The sequence below is a fragment of the Terrapene carolina genome, unplaced genomic scaffold, assembly GCF_002925995.2.
Source record: "Terrapene carolina triunguis isolate 2854851 unplaced genomic scaffold, T_m_triunguis-2.0 Scaffold42, whole genome shotgun sequence".
Taxonomy (NCBI): domain Eukaryota; kingdom Metazoa; phylum Chordata; order Testudines; family Emydidae; genus Terrapene; species Terrapene triunguis.
The window spans coordinates 65,464,350-65,484,583 of record NW_020664393.1 but is presented as its reverse complement, the minus strand read 5'-3'; the positions used below and the strand labels follow the sequence as shown (position 1 = coordinate 65,484,583).

General features: G+C 44.1%; 1 protein-coding gene across 1 annotated transcript; it reads left to right on the top strand.

Moving 5' to 3' along the window:
• Positions 1-3,264: 3,264 nt before the first annotated feature.
• LOC112114233 (ras-like GTP-binding protein rhoA) lies at positions 3,265-5,446 on the top strand. The gene is made up of 2 exons (XM_024210841.2): positions 3,265-3,872; positions 5,383-5,446. The coding sequence occupies exons 1-2, from the start codon at positions 3,280-3,282 to the stop codon at positions 5,402-5,404; spliced, it is 615 nt and encodes a 204-aa protein (XP_024066609.2). The 5' UTR covers positions 3,265-3,279; the 3' UTR covers positions 5,405-5,446.
• The last annotated feature ends 14,788 nt before the right edge of the window (positions 5,447-20,234 follow it).

The window sequence follows — 20,234 nt, the reverse complement described above, 5'->3', positions numbered from 1 at the left end:
GTAGGTGCGGTACATGTAAGAGTATATTCTGAACGAAGAGGAATTAGCCCGATAATATGTTAAATAAATGTATAAACAATCAGGGTGAGTTCCTCAAGGATTGAACTCACAACCCTGGGTTTAGCAGGCCAATGCTCAAACCACTGAGCTATCCCTCCCCATGAACAGATCCCTCGTCAAGTCCCTTCTCCCCCTCAAGCAGCGCGGGGACTTGAACTGGAAGTCTCCCACACATCCCAGGTTGAGTGCCCTAACCACTGGGCAAAAAGTTATGAGGGAGTTCTGCCACCTGTCTCCGCTGCCCCCAGCTGGCATGCTCAGAGGGTGCCAACTGGATTGGGCCCCACAAGTGACTTAAGTGTCAAAATGCCGGTCTTTCCCGGTGCATGAATTGCTCTGAGGCTTAGGTGGGAGATAGACAGCTGGATGCCTAGCGTAAGGTAGCAGAGCGCATGCCTGGAGGCAGCAACTTGAGTGCCTAGGGAGCTTTTCTGCAAAAACTTTGGTGCAGAGTGAGGTGCCTAAAAGGTTCAGCAGCAGTTGTGCCTTGCAATAGTGCCAAAACTGGGACTTAGGCACCTAATTCCTTTTGTGCATCCAGGCTTAAGTGTCTGCATTACAAATAACCCCTGCAATTGATACTCTCAGTGGATGCCAAATCTATCGATCGTAGCTGCTTATGTAGCCCACACACCACCTGGGTGTGGTGTTCTATCCCATCTAGTGGCACTGAGACCACTTAGAGAGAGATTAATGAGTCTGCTTTACAGCCTTAGCTAAGGGCCATATAGCTTTTAGCTCATGCAGTAGGCTCATGCATTTAGCTCCAGAGGTCCCAAGGTTCAATCCCACCTGCCGACAACTGGGATCTGTCAGTGTTACACTTATATAACCCTCATTACCATAGTATCTGAGTGCCTCGCAATCTCTAGCATATTTATCCTCCAAACACCCCTGTGAGGTAGGGAAGTGCTGTTTTACAGATGAGGAGTTGAGGCACAGACAGGCTAAATAACTTGCTCAAGGCCATATAGGAAGTCTGTGGCAGAGCAGGGCATTGACTCCAAGTCTCTGAAGTCTCAGGTTAGCACCCAAACCATTGGACCATCCTTTCCCTCTAGATTGACTGCGTCGTGGAGACTGGACTAACCTCACTTCTCTAAGTTGTCTTTCCAGATCAGAAAAAAGGTATATTGGTGTGATGGCATGAGGAAGTTTGATTTGCTACTGTCCCCCATGCTCTGCTGGCTACATAGCTTACTAAAGAGCTTCAGTCTCCTGGACTGACAGTTCCAAAGCACTACATTAGTTGGAACTCTTAATAATACAAACATAATTTACTCGGGGAGGGAATTTTGAGCAGCAGTCTTGTACTTCCTCATTTCTATTGTACATGAAGCAACCAGTATATGCATTGCGTAATTGATGTTGTAATCCTCTCCAGGATTGTGGAATTGATGTTTTCACCCTCCTTACGTAATTACAAGTAAAGCAGTTTGCTTTTAAAAGCAATGATCTCATTCATTGCTCTTTGCTGATTGGCTGGCTAAATTAAGAAACACAAACATTTATTTAAAAAGAGTGCTTATCACGAGTGTCCTGCAAGAGTGGTGGAGAACTGTCTTCATAGGTGAATTAGTGTTCCAAAGAAAACTGGGGAGATAAAATTAGAGAAAAGCAAATGTCCTGCTGATCTTCAAGAAAGGGAAGAAAAGTGATCCTGGAAGTTACTACCTGTAAGTCTAACTCCTATTGCTGGTAATAAAATAATGGTATATGTATGAAATTGGGGGGAGGGTCGGCTCTCTTAACTTCTACATGATGACAGACCCCTGAGCAATAAGCAACATGGGTTTATAAAGGATAGATGGTGCCAGCCAAGCTTGGGGTTTTTTGGTGATAAAAATTACGTTGTTGGTGGCTGATGGGAAAGCAGGAGATGTAATCTATTTGGCTATTAGTAAAGCATTCACTGCAGTGTCTCACACACAATCACACTTTGAAAATGAAATCAAATTGTCTTGAAAATGAACACTGTCCTGGGAGTGAGAATCGGCTGAATGCGAACAAAATATAAAATGAGAAACAGCAATAGTCTGAGTTAGGAGAGTTATCTAATGGGGCACTGCAGGGATCTATCTTAGGTCCAGTCTTATTTGACATTTTCATTCTGTGATCTAGAAGAGAGAGTAAATAGCATGTCAGTGAAAATTGTGGACGATGCTAATCATGAAGGACTTGAGAGGACATATAAAATGACAGGGTCTAAATTAGCTGTTACCACTCAAGAAAGAGATCTTGGAGTCATTGTGGATAGTTCTCTGAAAACATCCACTTAATGTGCAGCGTCAGTCAAAAAAAGCTAACAGAATGTTGAGAATCATTAAGAAAAGGATAGATAATAAGACACAAAATATCATATTGCCTTTATATAAATCCATGGTATGCCCAAATCTTGAATGCTGCGGGCAGATGTGGTCACCCCATCTCAAAAAAGATATATTTGAATCCGAAAAGGTTCAGAAAAGGGCAACAAAAATTATTAGGGGTATGGAACGGCTGCCATATGAGGAGCGATTAATAAGACTGGGACTTTTCAGCTTGGAAAAGAGATGAATAAAGGGAGATAAGATTGAGGTCAATAAAATCATGACTGGTGTGGAGAAAGTAAATAAGGAAGTGTTATTTAATGCTTAACACAAGAACTAGGGGTCACCAAATGAAATTAATAGGCAGCAAGTTTAAAACAAACAAAAGGAAATATTTTTTCACACAACACACCCTCACTCTGTGGAACTCTTCGCCAGAGGATGTTGTGAAGGCCAAGACTATAACAGGGTTAAAAAAAGAACTAGATAAGTTCATGGAGGATAGGTCCATCAATGGCTATTAGCCAGGATGGGCAGGGATGGTGTCCCTAGCCTATGTTTGCCAGAAGTTGGGAATGGGCGACAGGGGATGGATCACTTGATGATTACCTGTTCTGTTCATCCCCTCTGGGGCACCTGGCATTGGCCAGTGTTGGAAGACAGGATACTGGGCTAGATGGACCTTTGGTCTGACCCAGTATGGCCGTTTTTATGTTTTTATCACAGATAAACAACACAAAGATCAAGAAATCATAAATATGGGCAGAAGGGAATAATACAAAGGGACAGATTCTAATCTAGTGTGATTTGCCGCCTCCTCCTCTCCCTCTCTCCTCAAAGAGTATTTACAAAGCATTGGAAGCTTGAAGCTGGAGGGGTTCATTCTGCACCACATCCTATTTTTCAGAAGATGGCTGCTGTTTGGAAAAAGCTAACTGTCGTGGGAGATGTTGCCTGTGGCAAGACATGCCTCCTGCTTGCCTTCTGCAAGGAACAGTTTCCCAAATGCTATGAGCCAACAGTGTTTGAAACCTACATCAATGACACCAAGGTTGATGGGAAGTCAATGAAGCTGATGCTCTTCGATGTAGCAGGGCAGCACCGAGGTAATTATCAGCCCTTTCGGTCGTTGTTCTATCGAGGCACAAGTGTCATCTTAATGTGCTTCTCAGTGGACAGGCCAAATGCACTGCAGAACATCCTTGACATTTGGATTCCAGAGGTCAAACTGTTCTGCCCCACAGCTCCCATTGTTCTGGTGGCTACCAAGAAAGAACTGAGGAACGATGAGGGTGTGCTGGAAAGACTTGCTACACTGGAACAAGAGCCAATAAAGACGGAAGAAGGAAAAGCCTTGGCTGCTAGCATTGGGGCATATGCCTACCTGGAGTGCTCTGCGAAGACGAAAGATGGCATTGAGAGAGTCTTGCAGATTATTGGTCAAGCTGCAATACGAGATGGAACAAAGAAGAGAAGAAAGCATCATGTGTTCTTCAGATTGTTGTAAGAAGAGCAAAAGTTATTTTTTTTAAATGTATAAGTACATATATAACTTATTGAGAAGTTAGATGGTATGTGGGAGTTTTATGAGTATTGAATGAATGCTTTCATGGGGCCAGATTGTCCTCCTCTGTGAAAAAAGCTGGGTAGAGGAGAGGAACATGCAACATTTCTCTTGAAGAATTTCTACTAGGTCATTCTGCTGGGGAGTGAGTGGGGTTTGCCTCCTCCCACCCCCTCAGGAAGGGGCGTGGGTACAAACTCCAAAACTGTAGCAGATCGAGCACTCACCGGCGCAGCGCCTCCTGCTGTTCATCCAGGAATTGGCTCTTTTTCAGCCCCGGAGCACCCCCTGCTGGCCAGTGTCTCTTCTGCCTCAGGTCCCCATGTCCCTCACGGACCCCGGTGCCACTTTTCCTTGGGGTTCTGCCCCACAGCAGTCCCCACACTCTGGGTCTCCTCTCCCAGGGGAACTCCCAACCCTCTAAGCCCACCTTGCTACCAGTCGTCATCTAGCCCCCATTCTCTGGGGCAAACTGCAGTCTGTAATGGCCACTCATCACTGGCAAGGGGGTTGGACCAGCTACCTCTGCAGCCCCAGGACCTGCCTCGGGCCTTTAACAAGGCCTCAGCCTGGGGAGTTGCCAGGCTGGAGCTCCCCAGCTCCTCTTGCCCTTCCCCAGCACTGCTCTACTTCTGGTACCCTGTGCTCCCAAGCAGCTAGGTCCTTCCTACTCCAAGGCTGGAGTGAGACTGACCCAGCTCCTCCCTTAGCCCTTCTTATACTGGCCCAGCTGGGTCCTGATTGGCTGCCTCAAGCCTGCTCATGGTTGGCTCCCTGGGGCAGCCCTTTCCCAGAGCTGTTTTTAACCCCTTCCAACCCAGAGCAGGGTGACCGCCCTGCTACAGGAACCCATAGATGAACTGAGATTTGCACAGATCTTGAGAGATGAAAGTGAGGCCAAAGCCATAATTCTCCACAGAACTATCGTGATTCTGCATTACCTCCTAGATCTCACGGCTCTCATTGCAGCTCCCTGTTAGCTAAGCTTTAGTGGCAATGCACTGTGCTGGCTAGGCTTCCCCCTGTTCCCCTGCAGCTTCCTTACACATACTCACATGGAGCGTATCCTTAAGGCAAAGAGGCTCCATGCAAAAGTACAGACAATCACAGGCTATATTAACTTGATTGTTGATTACCCACTGCTTTCCTGCGAGGACAATGCACGTAGCACACCAAAGCCCAGCCTTCTCCATGTTTAGATTCCCCATGCCACAGGTCTGGAGATGGACAGTAGACTGCTGTGAAGGCGGCCCCCACCCTTTCCACATACACAGAGGGACAATCTGGTCCTTAACAGTATTCTTACCTTTAGCATGTATTCAAATAGAACCTGATAGATACATGATAAGAGAGGTCTGAGAGCTCTACTGAAACAGAGCTTTGATGACATCTAATCCTCAACATCCTTACTTTTTTGGAGACCTCTTACATATTTTTCTCCTTCTCTAGCACTTGTGGACAGAAGCAATGAAGTAAAAAAGAATGCCAGAGATGCGGCCACAGTTGAGAGAGATTTTCAACCTAGGGTGAGATGGGAACATCCCATCAGCAGCAGTGGTGAGTCTCCAGAAGCCGTATGAGATGTAGTTGAACTTGGATGCATGTATACACACCTCCTTTCTTTCAAGCACGGATATTAAGAGCATTGCTGGCAGTCCTGGAAAAGAGATTTGAATTTTGGCTATAGATGCAAAGATGGCTGGTAAATAGCATGACTAGCATTTATTAAAGACATACTCTACAGATCAGAAGGTGGATAAAAAAAAAACAATCCTGGAGTGAATAATCTTAGGATCCTGGTATAAAGGGACAAGGAGCTAATTTATTGAGCCTAGCTCATCATACAGAAGGACAACATCCTTTGGTATCTTTCTCAATGGCAGTTCCATCATTGAAGCATCTTGGTTATTGTCCCTCAAGAGGAAACAAAATCAGAGTAACCAAAATCTTCATCTTGATATTTTAACAGAATAGCAAATTCAAAAGAAGGATAAGTAAGTTCCAACTGCATTAAAAATCTTCTTACCCTTTCTTCCCAACTGATAAGAGTTCCACTGGCTTTAGCACTAGTAGAAGTCATAGAATCATAGATTATTAGGGTTGGAAGGGACCTCAGGAGATCATCTAGTCCAACCCCCTGCTCAAAGCAGAATCAATCCCCAACTAAATCCCCAAATGGCCCCCTCAAGGATTGAACTCACAACCCTGGGTTTAGCAGGCCAACGCTCAAACCACTGAGCAGTCCAAGTGTAGATTAGGCATTGGTTGTTGTACCACCATGGCTATGAGTAGAGTCCCCTTCCTCCCTGTAGTTGCTGCTAGTGGTCCTTCTTGAAGTGAGTTTGGTGCTAATAATTTGACTTCCACTCTGTTCTTCCAATACCTGCACCAACTGATCTTCAGCAGGAGCCAGCTATTCATCCCCTGACTTTTTCTTCAATCTATCTCTGGATGGGTGTAGTCCCCAGCAGGTTTGTCTGTGGGCGCATTTTGTCTGCCCCTGGATCCTGTTTTTATTTCAGTCATTATTTAGATCTCTCAGAGTTCTTGGTGCCACACCTTATCCTGTGATTGGTCTTCTCTTTCTTACATTCTTATTGCTGCTTCCAACACTGAGAGTTAAACTTAAGTAATTAAACAAACTAGTAATTGTTAGCACCCTGTCCACTCACATGCAAAAATATTCAAATGGCAAGTGGGCTGATTTACTTGAAAGACCAAGGCATGGAATTTATAACAAAAAAAAAAAAGTTCAGCCCTATCAATGAGAAAATTAACTGAGGTGCTTGGAAAAGATCTTACAGTGTAAAGCGAGATACAAAATATTTGGGGGATGACACCCTTTTCTGGATAGCATGGGACATGCTGCATCTATGCTACATCACGTTCTACTAGCAGTGGTAAAATCCCCTCTACTTCAATGTGCAATTACATCAAAATGTTTTAAGAATAATACTTCACATTTCTAAAGCACTTTTCTTCCAAGGATCTCAAAGCCATTTTAAATATGATTTACTAAGCCACATTCCAGTTCTCTGTGATAGGCAGGTAGTATCTCCATTTTGCAAATGGGGATACTGAGCAACACCAAGAGTAAGTGAGTTGCCCAAGGTCATCCACATCCATAGATCTTTCCTCTGCTTTGACTCTTCTTTCTGTACTTACCTTGTCCCTTCTCTTTTCTCTTCTAGTCTCTTCAATTCCTCCTCTACTTCCCTTGCTACTCCCCTGCCTTTCAAATAATATTTACCTGATATAGGTCCCAAGATAGGAAAGGATTCTCTGGAGGGCTCTTCAGCTTAAGTGCCTATTGAATTCAAATCACATGCTTAAGCGCTTTCCTGAATCAGGGCCATAATGCTTTTTTTTTTTTTTACATCGTAAAGAGCTTTATTTATTTGGGTGGGTAAGCATTGTTATTCCCATTTTACAGCTTGGGGGTAGGGGAGAACTGGGGAGCAGAGAGGCTAAGGAACACATTTTCCAAAGTGGTCTCTACTTTTTGGCTCTTCAGTCTTTGGATGTCCAAAGTGAGACACTTGGGGCCCCATTTTCCAAGGTGCTGAGTGCCCAACACCCTGTAACATTCAAAACACAAGAGGCCATTTTTGAAAATGTGGACCCAAGTGACTTGTCCAAAGTCATGCATTGTCAATTGGTATCTCACCCAGGGCCGGCGCAACCCATTAAGCTAGAGTGCTACAATTTGGGGGGCGGCGACCGCGGCAGCATTTTGGGGCGGGACCTTCCGCCACCTAGGGCGGCAGAACAGCTGGCAGCGCTCCTATTCTCACTTGAATATATTTAACAACCCACAGAGAGGCGTTTGTTTTCAGTCCAAATCTTTAGGTATTTTGCCTTAAAGTAACAGTGAATTCACTTTTGTGTCTGTCAATATTTACCTCTGTATTAATCAGTCCTTGCCTTGACCTCAGTGGTGGCATCTTGTTGGTTAGTTACTGGTTAACACCAGGCCTTCAGCCTGCTAGCATTTTGCGCACACAGCCTCTTCTTACTGAACACACTTATGGAACTGAACAAGGGAAACAATGCGTTTTTTGCTAATTTCTCAGGCTATTGTCACATTTCACAGTAGAAATCTAATCCTCCCCTTTTTGGCCACAAGCTGTTCAATAGGCTCTTAAAGATGGTCAGAGTATTGATGCTGAGCAAATATTTTTTCCCCAAAACCATGCGAAACTTTACTATAAAGTTGAGGTCAGCAAAGCTTAATTTGAATGCTTTGTCAAAACGCAAAACAATTTTTTCCTAAGGCTGTGTCTACACTACAGGGACTGTGCTGGTATAAACTTGCAGTGTAGACACAGCCTACCCTGGCAGAGGGAGTTTTTCCATTGGTGTAGGAACACCACCTCCATGAGCGAAGTTAGCTATGTCGATATAGCTGCATCTGCACTGAGGGTTAGGTTGGTATAGCTATGTCGGTCAGGCATGTGGTTTTTCACATCCCTGACCAATGTAGCTATGTGCATCTAACTTTCAAGGGTAGAGCAAACCTAAATCTCTGTCTTAGCACACTTTTTCGAGAGTAGGTTTCAGTCTGGCTATACAACAAAACCTGTGTAACAGTTGCCCACACATCAGGCCTCTGGACCCCATAAGCAATGCACGGATTAAAACAAAATTACCCTGTCTTGTTTTGAGATTTAGCTTTGACATATGAGCTATACAAGAGGAAGGATGGTCCAGTGAATAGGATGCTGGTGTGAGACTTGGGAGGCCCAGGTTCAATTCCTTGTTCCACTACAGGCTTCCTATATGTCTTGGGGAAAGTCACTTTGTCTCTCTGTATGTGAGATACTCAGCTACTATGGAAATGGGGGATATAGAAGTATGTATAAGATAAATAGACAATACTAAAATAAAAATAAAGAGTTATTGTGAATTCAAACTACCAAAGTTCAAATCTGTGTAATGCCAAACCAACAACGTGAGCCCAGCTCTGCAGTCCATAAATCCTTTCAGACAACTGTTTCTTCCAGGGTAGCTGGCAATCAAATAGTCCTTTTGTTTTGTCTTTTTAAAAATGTGTTTTGTCCCAGTGGCACTCTAATTCTATGTGTTTACATAAATACAAGATACAGCACTTTTCATTTGGCAGAATTGCCTCCCAGTGAGGGAGAGAACAAGAGAAACTAATGGAGCACTTTACTTATCACTAAAATAAAGCAACTTGTGGGATAAATGTAATGCGTTGGGTTTTTTTGTTTTTGTTTTTGTTTTTTTTTACCAGCTCCTACAACACTTTAGGACAGATTTCCAATTGAAATAGCAAAGGAAATGTATAGTACTGAATGTCAGATGAATGTGACTGAGTTGCAGCTAGGCCAGGATTTCTTCGCAATTTCAATAATGCAATTATGTAATTAAATGATTTGATGTTTTTAACGCTTAACACTTACACGACAGAGAAAAAACAACATAGTACATAGCAATAATAAGATACTGGGCAGGAGCAGATTTTCAATTTCAGACCAATGTCTCTATATAGTTCATGGGGAACCTAGGGTGAAATAATACACATTTTGTTTAGAGATTTTGGCAGACATGGTACTTTTTATATCAACTACAAAAAGCACATTTTAGTAGACGTTCAAGTTATGGAGAAAAGTTCCTGAATAGCCCCCAACTCAGAGCTTGAGAAGAAGGGAAGGTATTTCTTTCACTGTGAAATAAAAAGACCCCCATAAATTATTTCACATTTTCAGGATGCGCTGCATGTACACTGACCTTTATGTGAACTCTGGACTATGTGTGGGGAGAGAGACATGTTTTGTGCTGTCCAACATTGACCTATAATTTTGAATTGATTTTCTCTATGTAATTCATGTTTCCCTTGCATTCTTGGAACAATATTGGCTCCCTCTTGTGGCCAATTTATCATCTGCTAATTCTCATACTCACCAAAGATTAGCACTGTCAATACTGTGCCTTGTGTTGAAAATACATTTTCTTATGTTTTTGTAGCTTGATTTTTTTTCATGATGTCTTGCTACTTCATTATCCAAACTGTACTGCAGCTGATTAAAGCATTTTACAGTGTATAGCAACAAACACTCGTGCAACATCAGACTGGGGTAAGAGCACAGGACTTGTCATTATAGTTTGATGGAAATGAAGGGCCCAATCAAAGCACTCCACACTTGGGATGACCATAGTAGCCTTCTGTGCATAGAAGGATGGAAGGATTGGGCTTAAAGTTTGCAATGAACAAAGCCCAGACGAGCCCAGAATGGGTAGCAAATAACTCTGTGCTCCACTCACCCATCACATGCAGGGAAACTAATTGTCATTTTTAAAAGCATGTCTGATAATTTATTCTAAAGTTGTTTTGGGCCTAAGTGGCTAGTTCAGGAGACTGGTAGAAATCAGAGTCTGTTGCTTCTTGGGAACAGATTGCCCCCTCCTGGAGTGTCCTCTGGATTCTTTACTTGTGGAATTTGACTTTCTTTTATACACAGAGGAAGAAGCCTGAGGTTTGGCTCTCAAGCCCTAGGGAGTCTCCTGAGATTGGTGCAGCTCTTGGTGGGGAGGCACAAGACCATATGTGCAGAGATCTGCACCAGCTCAGGGCACTCTGCACACCCTCCTGTTCCCTGCCTGGGCCCCCCTGGAGGACCTGCCCCCTCTAGAGTACTCCTGGAATTCCCCTTTTCAGTGGGGATTCACCTCATGTATCTGTGGAAAAGCAAATAGAGCTCCAAGTTGTACAGTGTCTACCCCACAACCAACAGGGGCCAGGATAATCATTTGGGGTGAAATTCACCCCTGGGTAGAGGCCAGCTTAAGGCCTATGCATTACTTAAATTCCATTTAAGCCCTAAGTGGTGCATAAACTTTGTGTTGCCCTCTCCAGAGTATATTGGGCCCTTAGTTTAACTGCTATTGTGGACATGCATTTTTTATTTGGGTGTGTTAGAAAGCTGTTTCAACCGTGGTTCCAAGCACAAGCATGGGTTACACATTCCCATATGCAGAGAGGAGGCAGATACTTTCAGTCTCAATTACCTTTATGTTAGACTCAGATAGGGTGACCAGATAGAAAGTGTGAAAAATCTGGACAGGAGGTGGGGGGTGATAGGTGCCTATATAAGAAAAAGCCCCAAATATCGGGACTGTCCCTATAAAATCGGGACATCTGGTCACCCTAGACTCAGAACAACAGAGAAAGGAAGAACAACAGTGAAATGTGCAGATGAGAGCACAGTGTGTGTCTCCTCTCTAGCAGTCTGCACTAAACACACAACACTTTCCTATTCCGACCTCAGAGTCTTTGCAGCTGACAAATACAAATGCAGAAACAGAGTCAAAGCAGTTAGCTAGCTACATGTACCACATACGGTCACCACATTCATTTAACAGTAGCATGACCCCAGTCAATTTGTATTTGAAGAACAGTCACACCAGATATACACTTCCTCATTCCCAGCTTACATACACTAATGCAATATGGGTTTTTGTCCCCTGCTAGTGGCTGGTCTATATAAGAGGTTAAGGACTCTGCGTCATCTAACTACTAGTGGCCATAGTGCTCTAGTTCAGGCAGTGGTTAACGCTTTTAGTGCAGACCATCAGTTCTTCGAACCCCAATGTTGGCACAAACGGGCTTGGATACACTAACTTGCCATAAAAAGCTCACTTTAATGTTTACTTCTGAAGAGTCTCCCCAAATTGCTAGCCATCATTGACCCACAATCACCAGTACTTAAACCTGGAAGGAAATGATGTGTCTGTTCTCTAGATCTTTTCAATGGAAAGTCTAAATAAATTATTTATCGTTAACCATATGTAGGAAAAGACAGATACTAAAAAATTAATGTTCTTGGAAGGGTCTCTCACCACTGTTAAATAGTTTAATCAGCTTATCTGGTGGAGGCTAACTTTAAATTAATGTTCCACTTAAAGTGCTTTTTTTAATTATTCTTTAAAAATGATTCATGGATCCAGGTACATTTTAATAGCCTACAGTAAACATCTTATATGGTGCATTAGTAATAAATTGTTAACAGATGGCAATGTTCTAAAGCATACTGCAGGCAGCACAGCCTGGTGCTTTTCATTCAGTCTGACCTCACGATGAGGGGTACCTGGGCACTTTTTTGAGCTACTGGGGGCTCAACTCTGGTAAGCCACGGCCAACTTCCACCTGGGATTATTAGATCCACTCTACCCTGCTTTGCATTGACCCAGTGCTTCAGACAGCGTGGCTGAGAGTGCTGTGCGAGGAGAGCCTGGTATGGGACTTTGGCCCATTTAAGGTCAAGTCGATGGCTCGTGAGGAAGTGGTGTCCAATGTTTGTAAAATGCATTTGTTATTATTTCCTTCTCCTAAGACTCAGGCGCTTGGTCTCATGGTAAGAAGATACCCTGGCTTTACAACTGAAAGGATATGAAAAATAGTATGATGGTAACAATTTTCAGAATTCACTGTGATGCTTCTAAAATGGTTTTACTGTATAATGTGGGACAAGCGGATTGTAGTCTCTTCAGTGCAGTGCTGGGAGGGTGTGACATACCTGGGTGCAATCCAGACTAATGAGCAGCTTGGCCACCCTTGCCCTGCAACCTTGGGTGCCTTATGATGCTTTGCTGGAGGACTTCCTACCTGGGCCACTCACAAACAGCCTTCCAGCATGCAAGCCACACCCTGAGTGTTTGTGTGTAACTGCAGCCTGCCAGCCACTTGGGTTCTCACCAGCCTGGGTTATGCTGCAGGGTGACCCCAACGCACTCCCAGTCTTAGATTTCCCCCAGGAAATGTATGTCCTGTACTATCCACCCTCTCCTGGACTACACAATTTTATATAAAGTCTGTTATTTCTTTAATAGAAATAATATGCCTACAACTTGCCACCCAAAATGGAATAAAGAATTCCCAAAGGAATAAAGAATGTTGTAAAAATGAAAGCCTTACTTAATGCTTTACATTTCAAATGCTCTGTTGTTTTCTTCTTCTGAATTGTGAATATAAGATTTTTTTAATGGTGTGTTTGCCATGGTACTAAGCAGGCTGAAGTCTCCGCATGCCAAATCCCGACCCTTGGTTAAAACTCTTTCATGTTGGACAGTAACTGGGGCATGCTCAGTAACACTGCTGAAGCTGGCTGCCCCCCTTCCCCCACTATTGACAGGCATGGGTCCTCTCTGTATTCAAGATGTTGATCCCCAGCCTTTGTTAGTAGAAACAGGGTGTGATAGGACCTAACCCCCATCACCTGCAAGGTACGGGATAAAACGCCTATCAGTTATGCTGGGGGGTTGCTGATTAACTAATTGCCTCCTGGCCAGAAGAGGAAGAGCTAGGCCTTATAAGTAGACTGAGAGAGCTGAGTTGTGGAGGGAAGACCCAGAAAAGAGGAGGGAGGGAGTGAGTTCCTGCTCTCTCGGAAAGGCCTGGGATAGGCAGACTAAGGAAGGTCACAGGGACAGGATTGGTCCCTGTGGTGGGGGCAAGATCAGGGGAGAGACTGTGGAGAAGGCAGGACTCTCCTATGGAGGGAAACTCACAGGAAGCAAAGGAGGCTCCTGTGGAAGGAAGCCCTGAGATAGGGTTTGAGAAGAGAAGACTTCAGTAGCCCAGGAGGGCAGAAGAATTATTCAGTGTCACTTGGACTTTTATATGGGCATGTGATACCTGGGAAGGGGTCTGAACTCAGGTGACTTGGCCAGAGGGCTGAGCTGCAGAAGACCTGGAGCTAGAGGCAAGCGGCCTGCAGGAGGTGCTGGAGCCGAAGATAGTGGCAACATACCGCACCCATGCAAGGGGTTGCTGCAGGGTGAGTGAGCACTGCCACAGAGGGCATTTACACTGATAGAGGTAGTTACACTAGTCTTTGAGCAGATGCTTTCAGCTTTAAAGACCAAGAGCTACACTTTGGTAAAAGTGCTCTTAATATATCATGAAGCCTTCCATAGACATGCGTGAGTAGACATACAGCATGGAATATGCTCGGTGGCTGGAATCCTGGTAAACAGGCTCGGTGTGGGGACCTGTGCACAGGTGGGGAATGGAATTTTCTCTCTGCCCATGTAACATCATGCAGCCACTCCTGCACTTTGTCTACAGCCCAGAAGCTATAGCACTGGCAATGACTCGCAATATGACAACCATCCCCTTTGTGGAGCTCCTGGTCAGGCCTCTCTATATTGTAATTCATGGAGCCCTGTGCCTTTCTCAGCCTGCTTCCCATTCACCCGCTCTATGAATCCCCGTGTGTGACATCTCTGCAATGTGCCCCACCCAAGACAGGGAATTCACAACATGTTGGGTCACCCTGTAGGGTGTGTGCGAGTGGAGTGAGGTGGGGTGGAGGGGCAAGGGGACATGGTTTCCCTCTCTATTGTTCACTAATGGAACATATCCCATCCATGCTAGTGGTGTTGGCTGGGCCAAGGAAGTCCCAAAGGAAGCTCCTCCCCTGGTCTCCTTGCTGAAGAAGAGTGCTGTGAAAAGAGGAGACATCTTAAAAATGAGGTAAAAATTCAGACCCAAAAACTTACTTATACACCACAGGCAATTGGCCCCATCTCACAGGCTCTTTCAGCTGCAGTGCCCTCAAGCATCACTAATCCATTTCTATAGGGTGCTGATGGGAAACCATTTATAAGGGCATCCAAATCATAATAGGCTGCTTGGCGCTAGGAGTTAGAATTGGCTGAGCAAATGCTGTAGCATTCAGTAGTGGAAGCCCTGAACTGCCAGCCTTGGCAATTCTGTGGCAGTCATCAGATTCTTTATTTCATCTCACAGAACACACGCTGCAGATACATTCATCAATTTGTAAAAAGGCAAAGCAGGGCCTGATCTCACAAGGGTGCAGTAGGCCTGGTTAGATGGGGGAGCTTCGCAGCCCACGGCACCACTTAGGCTCAATTGGCATTCAGTCAGCAGATTTCAGTGAAGAGGAGGAGAATGTTGCCATTCTCTGTACATGGCATAAGCAGGTTTGTTATTACATTTGCCATGTGTTCCCTCTAGGGAATTTGCACAGATGTGAACACCTGAAAGGGAAACGTACATAGTCACAAGAGAAATTAAGTTAAGTGAAACCAGAGGAAATGCTATGGGAAAACTCCTCGCAGAAGAGCAGCAAGAAGCTTAAGGACATCTGGATCCCACTTAGTCTCCATAGACTCTGAATGTTTGAAAGGTCTCCCCCAACCCCCTATCAGCAGCTTGCTACAGGAAACATTGAGCTGGGTTCATCCCAGGTTGGTGTATGCTAAATCCAGGCACAGGGCACCCATTGCCGAAAGTCCCTCAAGGGAGGAGGTTGTAGTGAGACCAGCACATCTGCAGAAGTGTGCTGCCCTGGCTGGGAAGGGGATGGAGCCAGGCTGATTAGGAAGACTTAGGCTTGGGCTAAAAGCAGAAGTTGCCCTGGTTTAACTGAAGGTGTGATTTTTAAATTGATTTAGTTAAACTGGTGTAACTTTGTCTGTGACTTCTTTCTATTGGGTTAGACCTGGTTTATATGAGTCAAGCAAGCTTGCCCCTTTGTTTTACAAACCAATACAAGCCAGGTCTAAACCTACAGGGGGTGTTCACACCAGGGTTTGCACTGGTTGAAGTTAAGCTGGTGCAACTTCTGTGGGTAGACAAGCCCTTAGATTCAGCACCTGCTCTCAGTAGCCTCCACTGTCAGCCTGTTGGGCCCAGACACAAGTAAGGCACATGAGGCCAGCAGACCAAAGCGGGGGGGGGAGGGGGGAACAGATATGAAGCCACCTGTTTCTCCTATGAATTTCTCTAGGCCTGTTGTTGGGGCAAAGAAATGTAATTTATTCCTCTTGACCCAGAATGACTGAGTCTAGCCCAGGGATTTGAGAGAGGCACATTGAATCCTGCACAGCGATAATCACCTTTATTCCATTGTTAATCCCTTCCACTTAGTTTAGCTCATCTAGTCAGATTGCACACTCTTCCCATCCTCTCAGGATCTTAGGAAGATACTGGGTGGCCACTTCCTCGATCATCCCTCTTTCCAAGAAGTCACCTTGTCAACTCATTGACCCCTTAACCCAGAAAAAGTCCTCTGAAGAGTGAGAGAGTCTCATAGTTCCACCCTCTCCTGCAGGAAGAAACAGCCCCATCCCTGGTTCTGTAGGGTCTGAGGAAACTCCAGAGCCCTTTGCTACACAACTAGAGAATATCCAGGGGCTGTAACTATCAGTTCTGCCTTATAGCACATGGTGCTGCACAAACCTCCAGATACCACTACCCACCAAAGGAAGGTTGGTCTTGTGGTTAAGAGACTCAGGCACTCTTGATTCAATTCATGGCTCTGCCACAGATTCTCCTGTGTGACCTTTCCCATGTCAATTAATCCCATTGCGCCTCAGTTCACCATTAGTGAAACTGATATAATACTTCCTTTGTCTGTCTTATCTCTTTTGAAACTATAAGGTCTTCAGGGAAGGAACTCTCTCTCTCACTATGTGTTTGTACAGCACCTTGCACATTGGGGCCCCAATCTTGGTTGAGGCCTCAACACACTATTGTAATATCGACAATAAACAATGAAAAACAGAGCAGTGCTGAATGGAAAGACTATGAATAATTTTCAGGGGATGCCATTTAAAAAACTCCCAAACATTTGTACATTGCTTTCAACTCCCTCCTTTCCTCATCTCTCTACAGCCAGGCTCTCACCAAATTCTGCCACTTCTTTCTCTACAGTAGCTCCAAAATCCATCCTTTCCTCTCTCCTCCTGCTGCTGAGATACTAGCTCGTGCTGGGATCCCTGGCTCAACTCCATTCTATCCTTCTCTGGCCTCTTCCATCTTTTCCTCCTCCAGTGCATCCAAAATGCTGTGCCATGTTCATTTGCGGCTCTGTTTTTGTTTCTCTCCTCTGTGGATCTCTACAAAGGCTTCTCCTCTTCTCCTTAGTGAAACTCAAGGTGTTCCTGCATTTCCAAAGGTCTCAATTACGCTGCCCTCGTCTTCTCCTACACATCTGCCTGCTTTCTGTGCTCCACCCTCGCTTTCCTTCTGACTAGTCTCTTTGGGCCATATGCTTCTGTGGCTTGTACACTGAAAAGCCTAGCAACTATACAACAAAACCCCACCATGTGGGCGGACTTAAGCATAAGCCAAAGCCGCCCACATGGTGTGATGCCATACCAGCCTTCCCAATAAGAATTCTGCCACAGAGAGGATCCTCAGACACACGGATGGTGGGGTGTGTGCTGTGGCAGGAGATAGGGAAAAGCCAAATGAAGCATCATATTCTGGAGAGCCACCAAGGTTTACCCCAGAGTGGGCAGTGTCAGTTACTTGGCAGCAGTAACTTGCTAATGTCAGAAAAGCTTTAGCTAATGCTTCTCATGGCCGGCTGTGTGAACCTGCTTTGCACATTTTCAGAAGAGATTGTTTGATGAAGACTTTGCCCTGTCTGCACCATTTATTTTAACTGCAAAGGGGAACAGACAGGTGGCTCTTTGTCTCCGCTTACTCCTGACTTTGTGGTCTTTGTGACACCATACCTGCAGACTCCCTGGATTTCCATGCAAAAATCCAGACCGGTGCTAATACAACTTCGGGCTGTGTTAACTCCTTCTGGGACACCTCTGCGGCTGCTTTTGTGCAGTGCACCAAACATTTGTACATTGCTTTCAACTCCCTCCGCGTCTCTCCACAGCCAGGCTGTGACATTATTGACATGAACTGTGACCATATAGATCATTGTTGCAACCAAGGTCCTGTAGTGGCACCAAATCTTGTACAAAGGAGGTCAAATGAGGTGTTTGTGACAAGGTTATGATTTGCTGTTTATGATTATGCGATCTGTATGCATGTATCGTTTTTGTATTTAAAGTTATAAGTATTGGCTCTATATTGTCTGTATTTTAAATTTGTGCTATGCTTCTGGGTGACACCCCAGATAATTTGGCGTCAGCACTGCCTAGCCTGCTTGATGGCCCATTAAGGACCATCAGCTATACAATTGACCCATTGAGAGAAGGTAGATACATCTTGTGACTCAGCAAGGCATGCAGAAACATGCCTATGGAGAGAACTCTAAGGTTTTTCCATGCCATGTCCTGGGTAGCTTGTGTTTGGAACAAAGGAAGCATAAGCCACATGGCAAAAGGACTATAAAAGGCATCTGAATCTTCTCCATTTTGGTCTTCAATCCTGCTTCTTACCTCTGGAGCAACTTTGCTACAAACTGAAGTTCTGAACAAAGGACTGAATGACCCATTCAAGCTGTGGATGTACTCCAGAGACTTGATTTGAACCTGCAGTTTATTCCATCACTGCTACAAGCCTGAACCAAGAACTTTGCCATTACTGTATGTAATTGATTTAACCAATTTTAGCTCTCATCTATATTTCTTTCTTTTTATGAATAAACCTTTAGATTTTAGAGTCTAAAGGATTGGCAACAGCGTGATTTGTGGGTAAGATCTGACTGGTATATTGATCTGGGTCTGGGGCTTGGTCCTTTGGGATCGGGAGAACCTTTTTTCTTTCACTCGCGTATTGGTTTTCATAACCAGTCATCCACATAAGGAGTGGCGCTGGTGTCTTCAGAGTCCTATTGTTCTCCCTAATGGCCCATCCAGTCTGATTTCCTACTTTCTGATGGGCGTTCCCTGGGTGTAAACACAGTTCTAATTGTTACATAGTCAATATTCCTAACTTCAGAGACAGAAATGATACATGCATACAAATAGGATAATCATAGTCAGTATATCATAACCTTTCCAATGATACCTCACATGATCCATCTATCTTAGTTATGCCATATTCATATCCTAACAATATCTCTATGAAGAATATGGGCGTAGTGTCACGCAGAAAGGCACTATTAGTCCCATTTTTACAGCTGGAGAACTGAGGCACAGACCAAGTGACCTGCCCAAGGTACACAAAAAGTAAACTAGATCTCCTGAGTCCTAGCCCACCACAAGACCATCCTTGCTCAGAATCTCTTTATATAAAAAAATTCCAGGAGTGTTACTTTGTGTGTCACTCGAAAGCCTAGAATGTCTGAGTCAGTGTGAAGTGATGGAAACAGCTACAAGCATGGCTGAGAGCTCTCTTTGTTTAGAATATCACCAGATTCAATCATCCCTGGGGTTCCTGGTCTGTTACGGTCCAATTTCTAAGTTCTCAGGCACTTCGATTTTACAAATTTACACCCATGCGGTGAACAGCCACAGTAAGAGTGCTATACCATTGTGATATCAGAGGTAACTCAACCAATTGCCACCCTTACTCTACAGCTAATTTGCATGCAACAATTTCATTGGTTGTATGAGGGAGACAGCACAGATGGTGGATTATGTGATCCAACTGCCCTTTCCATGTGACAGCATGGCTTTCCATTACTTGTATATCACTAAGACAGTGGTTCCCAAACTTTAACAACCTGTGAACCCCTTTCACCAAAATGTCAAGTCTCACGAACCCCCTCCTAAAAATGAATATTTCCAGGGATTTTCTCCTTTACCTGAGTATAAATTATAAAAGCAGTGATCTTGGAAATATAAAATTTGTTTTTATGACATGCTTAGTACACACTATTAATTATTATTTATCATTACAGTATTTTTATTACATTATGAAAACGGCAACACTGTTCCAAGATCTCACTTTCGTAGCTTGTATCACTTTGAATAAGCCTGTTATAAGACAAGGCTCCTATGTTTCATCAAGAAGTATCAGATGTGAAACAGCATGAAGGTATGTAAGAAGCCAATACAAAGAGTTCCTCTTATACAAGCATTCAGGTCTTGAGCAGTTCAAGCAAACAACACACATTACAACAAAGCTTAAACTTGTTCTTCATAATACTTTCAAAAACAATACTAGCTGCCTATTTAATTTTAAAAACAGCAAAAAATATCCACCTCCCTTTCCATTTCTTATAAGGAGTCTTGAAGTTTAAATCTCCTCAGTGTAATAGATGTGCTTACTTTGATCTGCTTAGCTCTTGGAAGTCCTGGGGCTCCGGGCTGCTGGTCCCGTGCTCCCTAAGGACAGCTCTGTCCGCCATTAGGGAATTTTTCCCCGAGAACCCCCTGTAACATTTCGCGAACCCCCAGGGGTTCACGAACCCCAGTTTGGGAACCACTGCACTAAGATATAAGAACAGAGAATGTAACAAGGCAATATCTAGCAACCACAGTGAATGCTTTTGACATTAGTGTTTAAAGATTACAGTAAGTGTACATATCAGGGTGGAAAATGATTCCTTGTTTCTCCTCTATTGTTTTATGTAAATAATAGTGAAAGAAAATCCTCCTCACCAGTATTTAAACCAATAGGT